This window comes from Mobula hypostoma, chromosome 6 (assembly GCF_963921235.1).
Source record: "Mobula hypostoma chromosome 6, sMobHyp1.1, whole genome shotgun sequence".
NCBI lineage: Eukaryota > Metazoa > Chordata > Chondrichthyes > Myliobatiformes > Myliobatidae > Mobula > Mobula hypostoma.
The window spans coordinates 136,948,499-136,964,376 of NC_086102.1; the positions used below are offsets into that span (position 1 = coordinate 136,948,499).

General features: G+C 40.8%; 1 protein-coding gene across 1 annotated transcript; it reads right to left on the minus strand.

The window, feature by feature from the left end:
- Positions 1 to 12,420: 12,420 nt before the first annotated feature.
- Positions 12,421 to 15,570, minus strand: LOC134348760 (secreted phosphoprotein 24-like). Its single transcript, XM_063052562.1, has 6 exons — positions 15,519 to 15,570; positions 15,272 to 15,375; positions 14,377 to 14,505; positions 14,033 to 14,164; positions 13,873 to 13,917; positions 12,421 to 12,519 (listed from the first exon to the last, which is right to left on the minus strand). The coding sequence occupies exons 1-6, from the start codon at positions 15,568 to 15,570 to the stop codon at positions 12,421 to 12,423; spliced, it is 561 nt and encodes a 186-aa protein (XP_062908632.1).
- Between the last annotated feature and the right edge of the window lie 308 nt (positions 15,571 to 15,878).

Here is a 15,878-nt window from a genome sequence, read left to right on the forward strand (position 1 = left end):
GAAGAAAGACTGGATGAATTGGGCTTGTACTCGTTGGAATTTAGAAGATTGAGGGGGGATCTGATTGAAACATATAAGATCCTAAAGGGATTGGACAGGCTAGATGCAGGAAGATTGTTCCCGATGTTGGGGAAGTCCAGAACGAGGGGTCACAGTTTGAGGATAGAGGGGAAGCCTTTTAGGACCGAGATTAGGAAAAACTTCTTCACACAGAGAGTGGTGAATCTGTGGAATTCTCTGCCACAGGAAACAGTTGAGGCCAGTTCATTGGCTATATTTAAGAGGGAGTTAGATATGGCCCTTGTGGCTACGGGGGTCAGGGGGTATGGAGGGAAGGCTGGGGCGGGGTTCTGAGTTGGATGATCAGCCATGATCATAATAAATGGCAGTGCAGGCTCGAAGGGCCGAATGGCCTACTCCTGCACCTATTTTCTATGTTTCTATGTTTCTATGTTTCATCTGATCAGTCCAGTTGAAGGTCCTCGACCCGAAACCTCGACTTTCCATTTACCTCCTCAAACGCTGCCTGATCTACTAAGTTCCTCCAGCAGGTTGCTTGTTGTTCCATATTCCAGCATGTACTGTCTCTTCTGTCTCCATGGTGCAATTACTCATCTTTTTCAGAAATTATTGATTTGTAAGAACATTTGAAATGAATGATATTACATCCCATGTCATATAGCTCTCACTGGCTGTTCATAAGACATGATTAGTGACTGAAGAATTATTAAAAATGACTTGCATTCACACAGTTCTTTTCATAGTCTCAAGAATCCCAAAGTGATTGATAACAATTGGAGATCTTTTCTAAAAGCAGCCAAGTTTCACACAGCAGGTGAATATGACCCAACAATTCGCTTTCGGGAAGAACACTGGCCAGGAAGCAGGCAAAGCTGCCATGCTCTTCCTCAGAGTGTTGTACTACAAATTTCCTATTCTGACACTGGATCATTCACCTGAAACAGTAACTGTTTTTCTCTATTTAGTTGTGATACCTGACCTCCTGAACGACCCCAGCACTTCTTGATTTCCAGCCTCTGCAGTGTTTTTGATTTTCGATGTTTTCTTTGTAACCTCTGCGAGGTTATTTAAGATTTCTCTTTAACCTCTGCACATTGCCTAAATCTTTCAGCCTCAGTCTTGAGCTGGGCATTCCGGAGCAGGATTTGAACTCACCATCTACTAGTTCAAGACCAGCATGCTGCCTACTCACTGCAACTGAAATTTATGTCACTGCAGAAAAAAATTATGTCAAATACAAAAACTTTTGTAAATGAAAGTTCACATCCAGAACGTTAGCTTCTGTTCTCTTGGTCTTTGAAAGAGTAGTCAGGCTAATTATGTTTCCAGAGTGAAAAACAAACTGCAGGAGGAACTCAGCAGGTCAGGCAGCGTCTGTGGATGAAAATGGTCAGTCGAAATTTCAGGTCGAATCCCTCCATCTGGAGCTACTTACCCTTCTACTTCATGCTTACATCATGGTGACCTACTTATAGATCAGTAAACAGTATAGCAGGGATAAAATCAAGGTCTTCGGTCACAGAAAGAGGCCCTTCAACCCATCAAATCCATGCTGACCATTAAACACCTATTTGCTGTAATGTTGCACTCACTTCATTTTATTTTCCCCACATTCCCATCAATTTTTCCCAGATTCTAAAAGGGATAATTGATAGTGGCTGATTAAACTACCAGCCTCCACATCTCTGGGACATAGGAGAAAACCAGAGCACCCAGGAGAGTCACAGGGAGAATGTGCAAACCTCCACATCGACAGCACTAGAGGTGAAGATTGTACCCAGATTACTGAAGCTATGAGGCAGTAGGTCTATTAGCTGTGCTGTTGTTTGGGTCCAAGTTAGATATTTCGGCTAGGCAGGAGCTCTTGAGTCCTATGACTGGAAATGGAGCTCTGAGAATGACATTCCAATTTCCTGCTCTGTGACACTGAATGCAATGGGTGACTCCTTCCTTTAATCCCAGGTGGCATTGGTAACTTCATTGTAGGACACATTCTGGGTCATGAGTCAGAGAACATAGAACATTGCAGCGCAGGAACTGGCCCTTCAACCCACAAGGTTTGTACCAAATAGGTTGCTAAATTATACTAAATCCCTCTGTCTACACATTAATATCCCTTCTATTCTCTGCATATTCATTTGACCAGATAACAATCCCTCGAATGTCATGATGGTATCTGCTTACACTACTACTCCCGGCAACATGTCGCAGGCACATACCACTCTCTGCGTAAAAATAAAACTTGCCTTGTAAATCTCCTTAAAACTTGACCCCTTCAACTGCAGCCAATGCCCTCTCATATTCAAAGTGTCATGGCTCCCTATTCTGACAGGGCATTTGACAATTATTCCCAAGTGTAGTGGACAGGAAGTGGTCACTTTGTTAGAATTGGGCTGATCACTGTTTTTTGCTGATGATTTAGACTAATCTTGTGCATTGGTGTTGGTGTAGGTTAATTGTTGTCACGTGAACCAAGATACAATGAAAACCTATTTGTCTGTCTTTGACAGATCATTCCATCATTAAGGACCCTCTCCATCTCGGACTTGCCTTCTTTTCATTATCATCATTATGGGAGAAGTACAGGACAAAGACCACATTTGATGATTTAGGAACAGCTTCTGCCCCTCTGCAATCAGATTTCTGAACGGTTCCTGAACTCATGAATATATCTCACTGTTCCCCTTTCACACTATGTTATTTATCTAACTGTTGGTTTGTTTGTTTGTTTGTCTGTCTATGTATATACAGTATTTACCTATCAATTTGTGTATTTATTTACCTGTTTACCTATTTATTATTTATTTGTAACTAATAGTATTTTTCTTGTGTCTTGCACTGTGTTGCTGCCACAGATCAACAAATTTCATGACCTGCCGGTTATAATAAGCCCGGATTTTGGTTCTGATAAATTGAGATAGTAAAAAGAAAAGCAGAATGCAGAATAGTGATGTAGTCACATAGAAAGTGCAGTATAGGATGACAAATAAAGTGAAAAGGCTATACAGATTAAGAGTTCATCCTTTAACATTTGAGAGGTCTATTCAAGAGTCGGCTGAAAGCGGGATTACACAGGTATTCTTGAAACTCATAACTTGTGCTCTCGGGCTTTTTAAAATCTTGCCTCAGTGGAAAGGGGAGAAGAGAAAATGGCCAGAATGACAAATATTTTTGACTATGTTACCTGTTGTCCCAAGGCAGTTGATGGACTCAATAGAGGGGAGGCGGATTTGTGTGACAGGCTAGGCTGTGTCCACAGCTCCCTGCAAAATCTTGCAATCTTGCCAGAGCAGTTGCTACACCAGGCTGAGACACATCTGGGTCGGGAGGAAGGCTGTAATCTTGGGCTCACGGTTTAAACTCACAGTGCATCAGTAACAATTGAAGGGGTTTGTGATGTGGATCTGTGTTTCTTTCACAAATGATTAGTATTTTAATATTGACAAAAATAACAATTCCCTCCTGGTTCAGTCCCTGAGAGAGTGGTGTAGATAATTATTACCTTTAGACTAGCTGCAGGAAATCTTTTAGATTTTTCTCACTTGGATATGCCTGCATGTTTGACACACATCTGATGAATTCAAGAGGTTAAGGAGCTTCTGACATCCTATCTCGCCCTTTATAAGTGCCAAATCAATGCTAAGCATACTCTGTGACATTCAATATGATGCACTCCATGTACATCGCATCAAGTGGATTTTCCTGGACCAGTTCTCTATGCCCCTTCTTGAAGGTGTCAGACATTAACATGTGACCACTATGTTTATTTGTAACCAACAGAGCACAAAAGGAGCAATCAAATTGCAAACTGTTCCAGGAGACACCAGATAAACACATCTCTAGAGCTACATAAGAACCTAAGAAATAGGAGCAGGACTAGGCTATCTGGTCCGTCGAGCCTGTTCTGTTATTCAATAAGATCATAGGCTAATCTCCACCTACCAGCCTTTTCCCCATAACTCTTAATTCCCCTTCTACACTGAGATAGCCTCCACTGCTTCATTGGGCAGAGAAATCCACAGATTCACCACTCTCCGGGAAAGCAGTCCCTCTTCATCGCCGTCCTAAATCTACTCCCTCAAATCTTGAGGCTACTTCCCCTAGTTCTAGTCTCACCTACAGTGGAAACAACTTTCCTGCCTCTATCTTATCTATCTCTTTCATAATTTTATATGTTTCGATAAGATCTCCTCTCATTCTTCTCACTTGGATCTGCCTGCTTGTCTGACACACATCTGATAAACGCAATAGGTTATGGAGTTTCTGTCAACCTATCTCGCCCTGCGGTGAGGGACTGAATTAGCGGCAGGGATTTTGCCTTCTTAATCCTATTGTATCTGATCACCTTCTCGGAGAGTTTGCTGGCATAGTATATGGATCATTGGGATCACTTTTGGGGAAGGTATGACCTGTACAAAAGGGACAGTTTATATTTGAGCCCGAGAGGGTTCACTATCCTTGCGGGCAGGTGGGCTAGAGTTGTTTGGGTGGGTTTAATCTAATTTGCCAGGGGCTGGGAACCAGAGTGATAATGAAGATGAGGTAGTTGGTTTACAAACAGAGGCAATGGAGGAGGCTGAAGTTAGGGCAAAGTTCCATTCGACAGGACGAGATGCAAAATAAAAGGCAGACAAAATCAAAAAAGGTCTGAAGGTAGATAAATCACCTGGATCAGATGCTGTACACCCCAGGGTTTTGAAAGAGGTGGCTGAAGAGATTATGGAGGCATTGGTAATGATCTTTCAAGCATCACTAGATTCTGGAATGGATCCAGAAGACTGGAAAATTGAAAATGTCACTCTACTCTTCAAAAAGGGAGAGAGGCAGAAAAAAGAAATTATACTTCAGCTAGTCTGACTTCAGTTTTTGGGAAGATGTTGCAACTGATTATTAAGGATGTGGTGTTGGGGCACTTGGAGGCACATGATAAAATAGGCTGAAGTCAGCATGGTTTCATCAAGAGAAATCCTTGCCTGACAAATCTGTTGGAATTCTTTGAGAAATAACAAGCATGATAGACAAAGGAGAATCAGTTGATGTTGTGTACTTGGATTTTCAGAATGTTTTGATAAGTTGCCACATATGAGGCTGCTTAACAAGCTATGAGCCCATGGTATTACAGGAAAGATTCTAGCATGGATAAAACTGTGGCTGATTGGCAGGAGGCAAAGAGTGGGAATGAAGGGACCCTTTTCTGGTTGGCTGCCAGTAACTCGTAATATTCCACAGGGATCTGTGTTGGGACCAATTCTTTTTACTTTACATGTCAATAATTTAGATGATGGAATTGATGGCTTTGTTGCAAAGTTTGGAGATGATACAAAGATAGGTGGAGGGGCAGGTAGTTCTGAGTAAATAGAGGAGCTACAAGAAGGACTTAGACAGATTAAGAGCTTGGGCAAAGAAGTGGCAGATGGAATACAGGGTCAAGATATGTATGGTCATGCACTTTGGTAGAAGAAATGAAAGGGTTGACTATTTTCTAAATGGAGAGAAAACACAAAAATCTGAAGCAAAAAAGGGATTTGGGAGTGTTTGTGCTAGATTCCCTAAAGATTATTTTGCAGGTTGAGTCTGTGGTGAGGAAGGCATATGCAATGTTAGCATTCATTTCAAGAGGAATAGTAGATGAATAGCATTTGATGGCCATGGGCCTGTATTTACTAGAACTTAGAACAATGAGGGGTGACCTACTTGAAACCTGTTGAATGGTGAAAGGTTTTGATGGAGTGGATATGGAGAGGATGTTTCTTGTGGTGGGAGAGTATAAGACCGGAGGAAACAACCTCAAAATCGAGGGATGTCCTTTTAGAATGATGAGGATGAATTTCTATTGCCAGAGTGTGGTGACTCTGTTAAATTCTTCGCCACAAGCATCTGTGGAGGCCACATCTTTAAGTATACTTAAAGCAGAGATTGATAGGTTCTTGACTGGTCACGGCATGAAGGGATGCGGGGAGAAGGCTGGAGACTTGGGCTGAGATGGAAAATTGGATCAGGCGTGATGAAATAGCAGAGCAGACTCAATGGGCCAAATGGCTCATTTCTGCTCCTATATCTTATGGTTTTATGGTCTGAAATCAGCGAGTTCAAAATGTTTATTTATCCAGTCCTGTCATAGCTTAATTCAAGATATTAAATATATCTTTTACACATCATGTATTGTCTCATTTATTTTTAAGAGCTGCAACATTGGTCATCCACATACAAAATCGACAACAGTTAATTCTCTAGCACCTTTGAAAAGTGATGAAAGGTGGCCAATCAGTACTGTAAATTGAATTGAAAATCTTTTGTAGCTAATTCAGTGTGCAAGATTTTCTTCAAGATGCATTCTCACCCAAAGTAAAGTTGGATTACCAAAAACGTTCAAATTTGAGACAACTGAGTATCAATGCTGTTAACTGCAGTTTTTCATTCCGCCTTAGACAATGGTGGCGCTAGAACACAAGAGAAGTCAAACAGCAAAAATAAGCTGTAAATCAGTTAGTCTAGCCTCAGTGATGGAGAAGCTGCAGAGATAATAATCAGGACAAAAATATTAATTTACTGCCATGATGAGGCTACGCTTAGGTTGAAGGAGTAACACCTCATATTCTCATGTTGAGGTAGCTTCCAACTTGATAACAAGAACATTGATGCCTCTAACTTTCGGTAATTTCTTCCCCTTCCTCCACTCTTTTTCCATTCACCATTTTGGCTCCCCTCCCACCTCTTCTCTTCTCTTCAGCTGCTGAACACCATCCTCTGGTGCCCCTCTAACTTCCCTTTCACACATGGTCCACTATCCTCTCCTATCAGATTTCTTCTCCTTCAGCTCTTTACCTCTTCCACCTATCAATTCCCAGGTTCTTACTTCACCCCTCACCTTCTCACTTACCTATCACATGCTACCTTTTACTCCTGCCCCCTCTCCCCCTTCTTATTCTGGCTCCGCCCCTCCTTTCCAGTTAACGTGAATTCCTCACATCAAAATGTTCCCTGTCTTTTCCCCTCCACAGTCGCTGCTTGACCTGCTGAGTTCCTTCAGCATTTTGTAAGTGTTCCTCAAAATTATTAATCATCCAGATGGATGAATAATGTGAAGCCACTAAAGGTTGTGAGAGGCAAGTTACCATTGACCAAAGATGAGTTTTTTTGTCAAACAATGTGTTTGAGATGTTGTCCATGAACTTTCAAAGAGTGTTTCATAAAGTGGCCAGAGCAACCTTGCCATCAGAACTGAAACCAATGGATTAGATTAGATTAGATTATGGGGACACTCAGTCCTCGTTTATATGAGGAAACCTGCAGATGCTGGAAGTTCAAGCGACACACATAAAAGTTGCTGGTGAACGCAGCAGGCCAGGCAGCATCTCTAGGAAGAGGTACAGTCGACGTTTCGGGCTGAGACCCTTCGTCAGGACTAACTGAAAGAAGAGCTAGTAAGAGATTTGAAAGTGGGAGGGGGAGGGGGAAATCCAAAATGATAGGAGAAGACAGGAGGGGGAGGGATGGAGCCACGAGCTGGACAGGTGATAGGCAAAAGGGATACGAGAGGATCATGGGACAGGAGGCCTAGGGAGAAAGAAAAGGGGGAGGGAGGAAAAAGCCCAGAGGATGGACAAGGGGTATAGTGAGAGGGACAGAGGGAGAAAAAGGAGAGAGAGAAAGAATGTGTGTATATAAATAAATAACGGATGGGGTACGAGGGGGAGGTGGGGCATTAGCGGAAGTTTGAGAAGTCAATGTTCATGCCATCAGGTTGGATGGCAGCAGCAAGAAGGGAGCATGACCTGGGTGGTAGAGGTCCCTGATGATTGATGCTACGTTCCTGTGACAACGTTTCATGTAGACATGCTCAATGATTGGGAGAGCTTTACCTGTGATTGACTACAAGGATCTTGCCATAACGAAGACCTGAGTTACAGGGAAAGGTTGAATAGGTTAGGACTTTATCCCATGGGGAATATCTTGGGTGCAACACAGATAGACAGGGCTTTAAGGAGAAATTTTTAGGTCATTGGCCTTCATAAATCAAAGCATTGAGTACAGGAGTTGTTATGCAATGCTGAAGTTGTATAAGATGTTGGTGAGACTTAATTTGCAATGTTGTGTGCAGTTCTGGTCGCCTACCTACAGGAAAGATATCAATAAAATCAAAGGAGTACTGAAGATATTGCTGGGACTTCAGGACGTGAGTTATAGGTAGAGGTTGCATAGATTAGGTCTTCATTCCCTGGAGTGTAGGAGAATGAGGGGAGATTTGATAAAATTATGAGAGCTATAGACAGAGTACACGCAAGCAGGCTTTTTCCACTGAGGTGGGGCGAGACTAGAACTATAAGTCATGGGTTAAAGGTTAAAGGTGAAAAGTTTAAGGAGAACATGAGGGGGAACTTCTTCAGTCAGTGGATGGTGAGATTTTGGAATGAGCAGCCGCTGCAAATGGTGGATGCAAGTTCAATTTCAACATTTCAGAAAGGTTTGTGTAAGCACATGGACACGAGAGATGTTGACAGCTATGGCCCAAGTGCAGGTCAATAAGACTAGAATAGATAATAGTTCAGCACATACTAGATGGACCGAATGGTTGTTTATGTGCTATAGAGCTCTATAACTATGACTCTGTACCCATAGCTCTACTAATGAGTTGTTCTGTCAAAAGTTCTTAGCATTAATTGCAAATACTGAAAAGAGTTAAAATAGTTGATAAAAAAATGAGAATTCAGCTGGCTGGGTAGTGTCACAACAAGCAATCTTGCACTCAGCCTGAGCAAGAACAAGGAACTGATGGTTAACTTCAGCAAGGGGAAGTCAGGAAAACACTTACCAGTCTTCATTGAGGGGTCAATGGTGGAAAAGGTGAGCAGTTTCAAATCCCTGGCTGTTGTCATCTTATAGGTTCTATCTTGAGCCCAACACATTGATGCAATTACAAAGAAGGCATGCCAGCAGCTCTACTTCATTAAAAGTTTGAACCAATTTGGTATGTCTACAGATGTAGATTGAAGAGCAATCTGAGGGAATGCATCACTAGCTAACATGAAAGCTCCTGGGCACAAGATTGAAAGAGGCTGCAAAGGGTTATTGGTTCAGTCAGCTCCATTACAAGCACGTCCCTCCCACCATGGATATCTTCAGGAGATGGTGCCTCAGGAAGGTGGCATCCACCATCGAAGGGAGGAGGTACAGGAGCACAAAGACACTCGCTTAACTGTACATCATTGGGTATTCACCAAGGAAGAACAAGGGAGAAAATGTTAGAGCTGCAGCAATGAGGAAAATGCCCATTTCTCATGTCTAATTATGCCTAAGCTATCTCCTGGGTCCCAAAGACTCTTTCCTTCAAAATATAACGTTGAAGATCTTAAAAATTTAAAAAAATCTAATGACAGATTTTAACAACCCAAATACCATTTCAACCCTGCTGCAGTCCCACATGATGACAACTCATCCAGTGTTTAAGGCAGCATATTGCCGAATATGTCAGGAGATTCCAGCAGACAAAGGAGATACAAAGAGGCAGGCTGACTTGCGCATAATATCTAAATGAATTCTTAATGATCAGTGATATGCAAAACAAGTCTACAAGCAAATTCATGAATATCTTTATTATCTTATTTTGATCCACAATATATTAAACAATCATATACAGAAATGACAGAACATTTACAAACAATCAAATCTCCCATTTACAATAAAATCCTCAGTCAGGAGCTCCAGGCCCCTCAGTCTTGTAATCAGTAGGTACAGTACAATTGTTAACATTTTATCTATTCTGAATGAGGTTTTCTTGTGTTCACATTGAGTTCAGACTCTGTGGAGTTTCATTCGTGGTTAGTGCTGGGCTCTTGAGTCTTCATTTTGTTCCTGGAATGGAAAGATGAGCAGATTTGTAATTTTCAGCTGGACTGAGCTCACTCTGATGTTAATATTTTGCCATTAGTTTTAAAGATGATCATGTAGATACAAATCCTCAGTTTACACTTACATTTGAAGGTTCCTCCAATGATAATTCCATTGACTTGCTTTTCATCTGTTTTATGAGATAAATTATTGTAGCATTAGAAATCATCTCCAGGTGCAAGGTTTAAGTAGTGTTTATTTGTAAATGGGTAAGTGAAATCACTTTAAATTCAGAATTGCAAGTCACCGAGAAATCCCAACAAACACTTCACTTCACAATCAATCAGCAAAATATTAACATAATGGGCTCAAAGAAGATTTATAAGGGTGTTACTGAGAATAAGGAGTTTATAAGGAGATAAGTGAGGAGTTGTTTCTCTGGAGTGCAGGAAACTGAGGAAAAATGTAACAGAGGTTTATAGAATTATGACTGACATTGTTAAAACAAATAGCCAAAGTCTTTTCCCCAGGTTAAAGGATTCTAAAGCTAGAGAGCATAGGATAAATGTGAGAGGGGAAAGAAATAAATGGGATCTGATAGCAACTTTTTCATACAGAGCTGGTGTGTTTATAGAATGATCTGCCCAAGGAATTGGTAGAGCCGGGTACAATTATGACACTTAAAATTCATTTGGACAGCTCCATGGATAGAAAAATTTTCAAGGGACATGGGGCAAGTGCAGGGAAATGGGATTAGCTCAGTTCGACAACTTGGTGAGCACAAATGAATTGAATCAAAATTCCTGTTTCTGCATTGTATGAATAGAAGACTATTAATCTAAGAGAGGCCACTTCTTCCATCAATTGGTCTTGACTCTACTGACTTCCCTGCAGCATACACTTCCAGTCCCAGAGCCAGTAATTATATTCAATTAAATGAGGGAAATGGAAAGAATGCTCCTTTCATGAAGCCACCAGTTATATCTGCCCACAGACCATGAACAGGAGAGTGTGTCCTTTCTAATTCTATTTATTTTTCTAGGTCAAATATGATGGCAGAATATAGTATTAATGGTAAGACTCTTGGCAGTGTGGAGGATCAGAGGGATCTTGGACTCCGAGTCCATAGGACACTCAAAGCAGCTGCGCAGGTTGACTCTGCGGTTAAGAAGGCATATGGTGTATTGGCTTTCATCAATCGTGGAATTCAATTTAGGAGCCGAGAGGTAATGTTGCAGCTATATAGGACCCTGATCAGACCCCACTTGGAGTACTGTGCTCAGTTCTGGTCACCTCACTACAGGAAGGATGTGGAAACCATAAAAAAGGTGCAGAGGAAATTTACAAGGATGTTGCCTGGATTGGGGAGCATGCCTTATGAAAACAGGTTGAGAGAACTTGGCCTTTTCTGCTTAGAGCGGCAGAGGATGAGAGGTGACCTGATAGAGGTGTATAAGATGATGAGAGGCATTGATCGTGGGGATAGTCAGAGGCTTTTTCTCAGGGCTGAAATGGCTAGTATGAGAGGGCACAGGTTTAAGGTGCTTGGGAGTAGGTGCAGAGGAGATGTCGGGGTAAGTTTTTACGCAGAGAGTGGTGAGTGCGTGGAATGGGCTGCCGGCAACGGTGGACGAGGCAGAAACGATAGAGTCTTTTAAGAGGCTTTTGGATAGGTACATGGAGCTTAGAAATATAGAGCACTATGGATAACCCTAGGTAATTTCAAAGGTAAGGACATTTTCGCCCCAACTCTGTGGGCCGAAGGGCCTGTATTATGCTGTAGGTTTTCCATGTTTCTATGAAAATTAAGTGAAGAACAAATTTGTAGTCAGTTGGTCATGCTCTGAAAATGAATAGAGAATGTGTGCATTAATATGCCCTTTGTTGCCCATCTCCAGAGGGTCATTTAATTAAGATTACTCAGATTAGATTTCGTCACTATATTATAGTTGAAAATCAATAGATAAACATTCCACGATTATACTTACATGAGAAGACTCCTCGACTGATGTCTCCTTTGACTTACTCTCTACCTGCATGAAAAGATCAATATTTATATTGTCAGAATGTTAATCAATAAAAGTTTAAGGAGTAACCCTTGAACAAATCTTTAATGACTGAATTATAAATAACATTTGATATCATTTGTGTTCAATAATGCAGTGTAGAAGTGCTCGCCAAAACAACAATGTTTTGCAACAACGATCAACATAGCCTGGATAGAGTGAGGTGTGGGGATTGGTAGTTAATTTGGGAATAATGTCCTTCCATCTCAATTAATTGGCAATGGGTGTATGAAGCTGCTCTGCATCAACACCTGGACTCTGTTACTGCTGAGTGTTACAGTCAGTATCCTCATGCCCAGCACCAATAATGTTGATATCAAGCTCAAGTTATCCTTGTAGGAGACTCCACATTGGAGTCAAATCAACAAACTGCCCCTCAGCTAAACATCCCCACCGGAATCAATCATCAGAATCCCTTTCTCAATACACCGATCTACAAACGTAAAATAAATGGCCCTCTGTCCCTTTATTCTGACATGGTTGAATCCAAGCTTTTAAACATTTTTTACTTGGATTCAAGGTCAGAGAGATCATCAGAATTTTTTCCATTTATACTCACATTGGTTGAATCCTCAAGTGATGTGTCTTCTGATTTGTCTTTTTCCTGTATGGAAATAATATTTATATGTTTAGGACAGGATACTGAGGAATTTTGAAAATATATAAACTGAAAAATTACCAGCTTGTACTAGTAATAAATATTGGAATCTAATGGAGTCTTTTTTCACTCTGGAAATTTCAGAGCAGTGATTCAGTAGCAAATGCAGAAGGCCATCAAGAAGGCAAATTGCCTTTATTGCAAGAGGACCTGACAACAAGAATACTACAATTATATTGAGCATTGATGAGTATTGGGTAATTTTGGTCTGCTTATATCAGGAAGGAAATACTTGAGAAGGAGAGGCAAGAAAGGAACTATCATCAGGGTAGTTCCCAAGTCTGTCACCTGAGGACTGATTATTTAGGATGGTATCTATAGGCTGGAAGAATGAAATGTGATTGCCTTACAATGATCAAAATTATGTTTGCCTGTTCGAATAGGTAGAATACTTCACCCATCTAACAGCTTGGGTCACAGTCTCAAAGTAAAAGGTAGACCAATTAGGAATGAGGTGAGTTGAAATTAGGTGGTAGAGCTTTGGAATTTGCTACCCGAGAGAGCTGTGGAGGCTGATTCAAAATTGGGATTGTTGGATTGTTGGATCTTAAGGGAATCGAAACGTACAGTGTTACTACAGAAAAATGGATTGAGGTAGAAATTAATATTGAATATTCTCCCAGTCTACTCTCACCCATTGCCTGGAACAGGTCTATTATGAAGAAAGATCCTCGGACTCTATTCTGACAGATCAATCTAGGTTTCACATCTTATTGAGACTCTGAAGGTAGCAACTCCCAAATTAAACTTACATTCAGAGATTCTTCGTTCAGTGAAGTTTCTTCTGACTTGCTTTTCACCTGCATAAAATAATGAACATTTATAATATTAGCACAAGGTATATTTATTAAAATAATGCATTAATAGATTACCTCTAACTAGTAGAGCAGGATACAGAATCAAAAAAGAGGAGATGTTGACATTTCAGTGATAATCCAATGATTTATCATTAGATTAGAGAAGCCTCAATAAAAAGACTCAAAAATTAAAAAAAAACGACACCAATACACAAAAGAATACCTTGCCTAGAATCTGGTTCAGAGTGAATGGATATTCCTACAATAGAGGGCAAAGGCATCAACTGCCATCTCTTTTATTGAATCCTTCGTGCCCCTCCAAGAAGGAATGGTACTTAATGATTCCCTTTGCTGAAAGTTTGGCAGACACTCTTCTGGAAGTCCTAACTTCAAATATTAGAGTCCTCTCCATGCACATCAGGATCACCCACTGTTGCTCACACTTCATTGCTAACAATTGAGATCACAAGAAGAAAATTATAAATTACTAATTAATACTCACATTAGAGGTTTCCTCAAGTGATGATTCTTTTGATTTGCTTTGCGACTGTAAGGTGAAAGATACTTATTTTTAGATCTTCTGCATATGACACCAGTGAAATATTCAGTAAATGATTTTGTGTTAGAAATTCCATTGTCCTGAATTGTATGAATGCAGTTACCTCAATACTGTTGTCATTTGTTTCTGTTGAGTCACTCTCGCTGTCAACTGTCGTCAGACCGTCACACTCCACTTCAACATCAGCTACCTTATCAGCAAAAAATTCCACATGGCTTTTGCAAAACCCTTTCTCCTGTTAGAGTGAAGCATAATGTAAGGAAATTATTCATGATTCCAAGCAAGACACAAAACCAACATGATTATGATCTAACTCAATTCTTAGTATTTACTTTGATATAACTACGTATGTAAGGTCATTTCCATCAAAAAAGTTGTTAATATAGCTCATGTTTTGATGCTAATACGTGCATGGACTTGCATGATCTAATATAACTCTGGACTCACCGCAATGTTTTTAGGGAGGAAGGAGCAGCTGGGATCATCAAATTCCTGTCCAGAATTCTTGGAGCAGACAGTTTCTTTCACAGAGAATGTTAAATCCACGCTGTGGGACAGTTTACCTGTACGGTATGTCTGAAGAAAGGAAAAGGGATTATTGGTGAATTACTATCTCTGATGTTCTTCCTCTGGTCTGATAAAGCTCAGTGCTGCATAGGGCTTTATTTTCAGCAGATAATTATACTGGCAGAATCAGAGTCATCAACCAAACTGGCCCAAGAGGCTTAATTTACCCAATGCCAAAATGGCCACTTAAACCATCGTGATATGGATATGCAGTATGCAAGAACCGTTAGTTATTGGTGGAAAAAAACAACAAATTTCAAGACATACAGTATGACGGTGATATTGAAACTGATTCTGATTCTGAAATTGCAAACAAAATTGGAGAAGTTTTCAGGGACTTCCAAAATAATTGGTAGAACTTTCATCCCTAGTGCTGTAACTTTGGTCCAATCAGAGTTTCATGACTCTGATTGAGAATTTAAATTCCTGATCAGATATTCGTTGAAAACACAGTATAGAATGTAATACTCAGCTCCTGTTTAATGACTAAACTTTATCTCATCTTAATGTATCCCTAAGACTTAGATTTATACAGATTAAGGCCATTCAGCCCATCAGCCCTATACAGTCTCAACAGAACAATTCCATCAATCCCACTCTCTTGCTCCTCAAATCCCCATAATGCTGCATTGATCTTCCTATCACATGTCATTATCTCCCCTTTGCTTTCCTTTTTGCTGTTTATCTGCTCTAAGTGTAAATTTCAGTAGCCAATTAACCTGCACTCAGACACACCCATAGACTGTGAAACACAGTTAGCCAAGGACACACTTACATTTGTCACTCCACTCCTGGAGATACCACAGAGGTTGGTGATCTCGGTGATTTCATTCAGCTTTACAACTGAGGCTCTCAGAGCTTCCTTGGTGCTTGGCACTCCTGCAGAAAGAGAGTAGAAGTTGTACAGTACATTCCAACAAACTTCAGTGAATTCTTCTTACACATAGGTGAAATATCACTGACTGAAGCTCATTACCAACAACTCATTGCTCTCTGGGGTCCCACTCTCCCCTGGTACCTACCTAAGCAGTGGAGGATCTGCACGGCAATGATGGTGAGCAGGAAGGATTTCATTCTGCCTTGTATGGAATCAGTTAGCTGGTTTCTCAGAGCGAAGGAGCTGCTTCTCTCTCTCTTGATATGCCTTCACCTTGCTGCCTTTGCTCTTTATATCCTGCACCCCCACCACATTCAAACACAGACTCGTGTTTGCTCAGCTTGCTGACCGTGGGCACCGGAACTAGATGAAAGGTGGGTTCTAGTTATGGGCAAAGCTTCCTCCTGGTATCGTCATCATGTTTAGATTTGCTGGGAAATTGAGTGAGATCATGTTTCATTCCTTGGAATATGAAATACTAAACTTAAAGAGGAGAAGAAACATT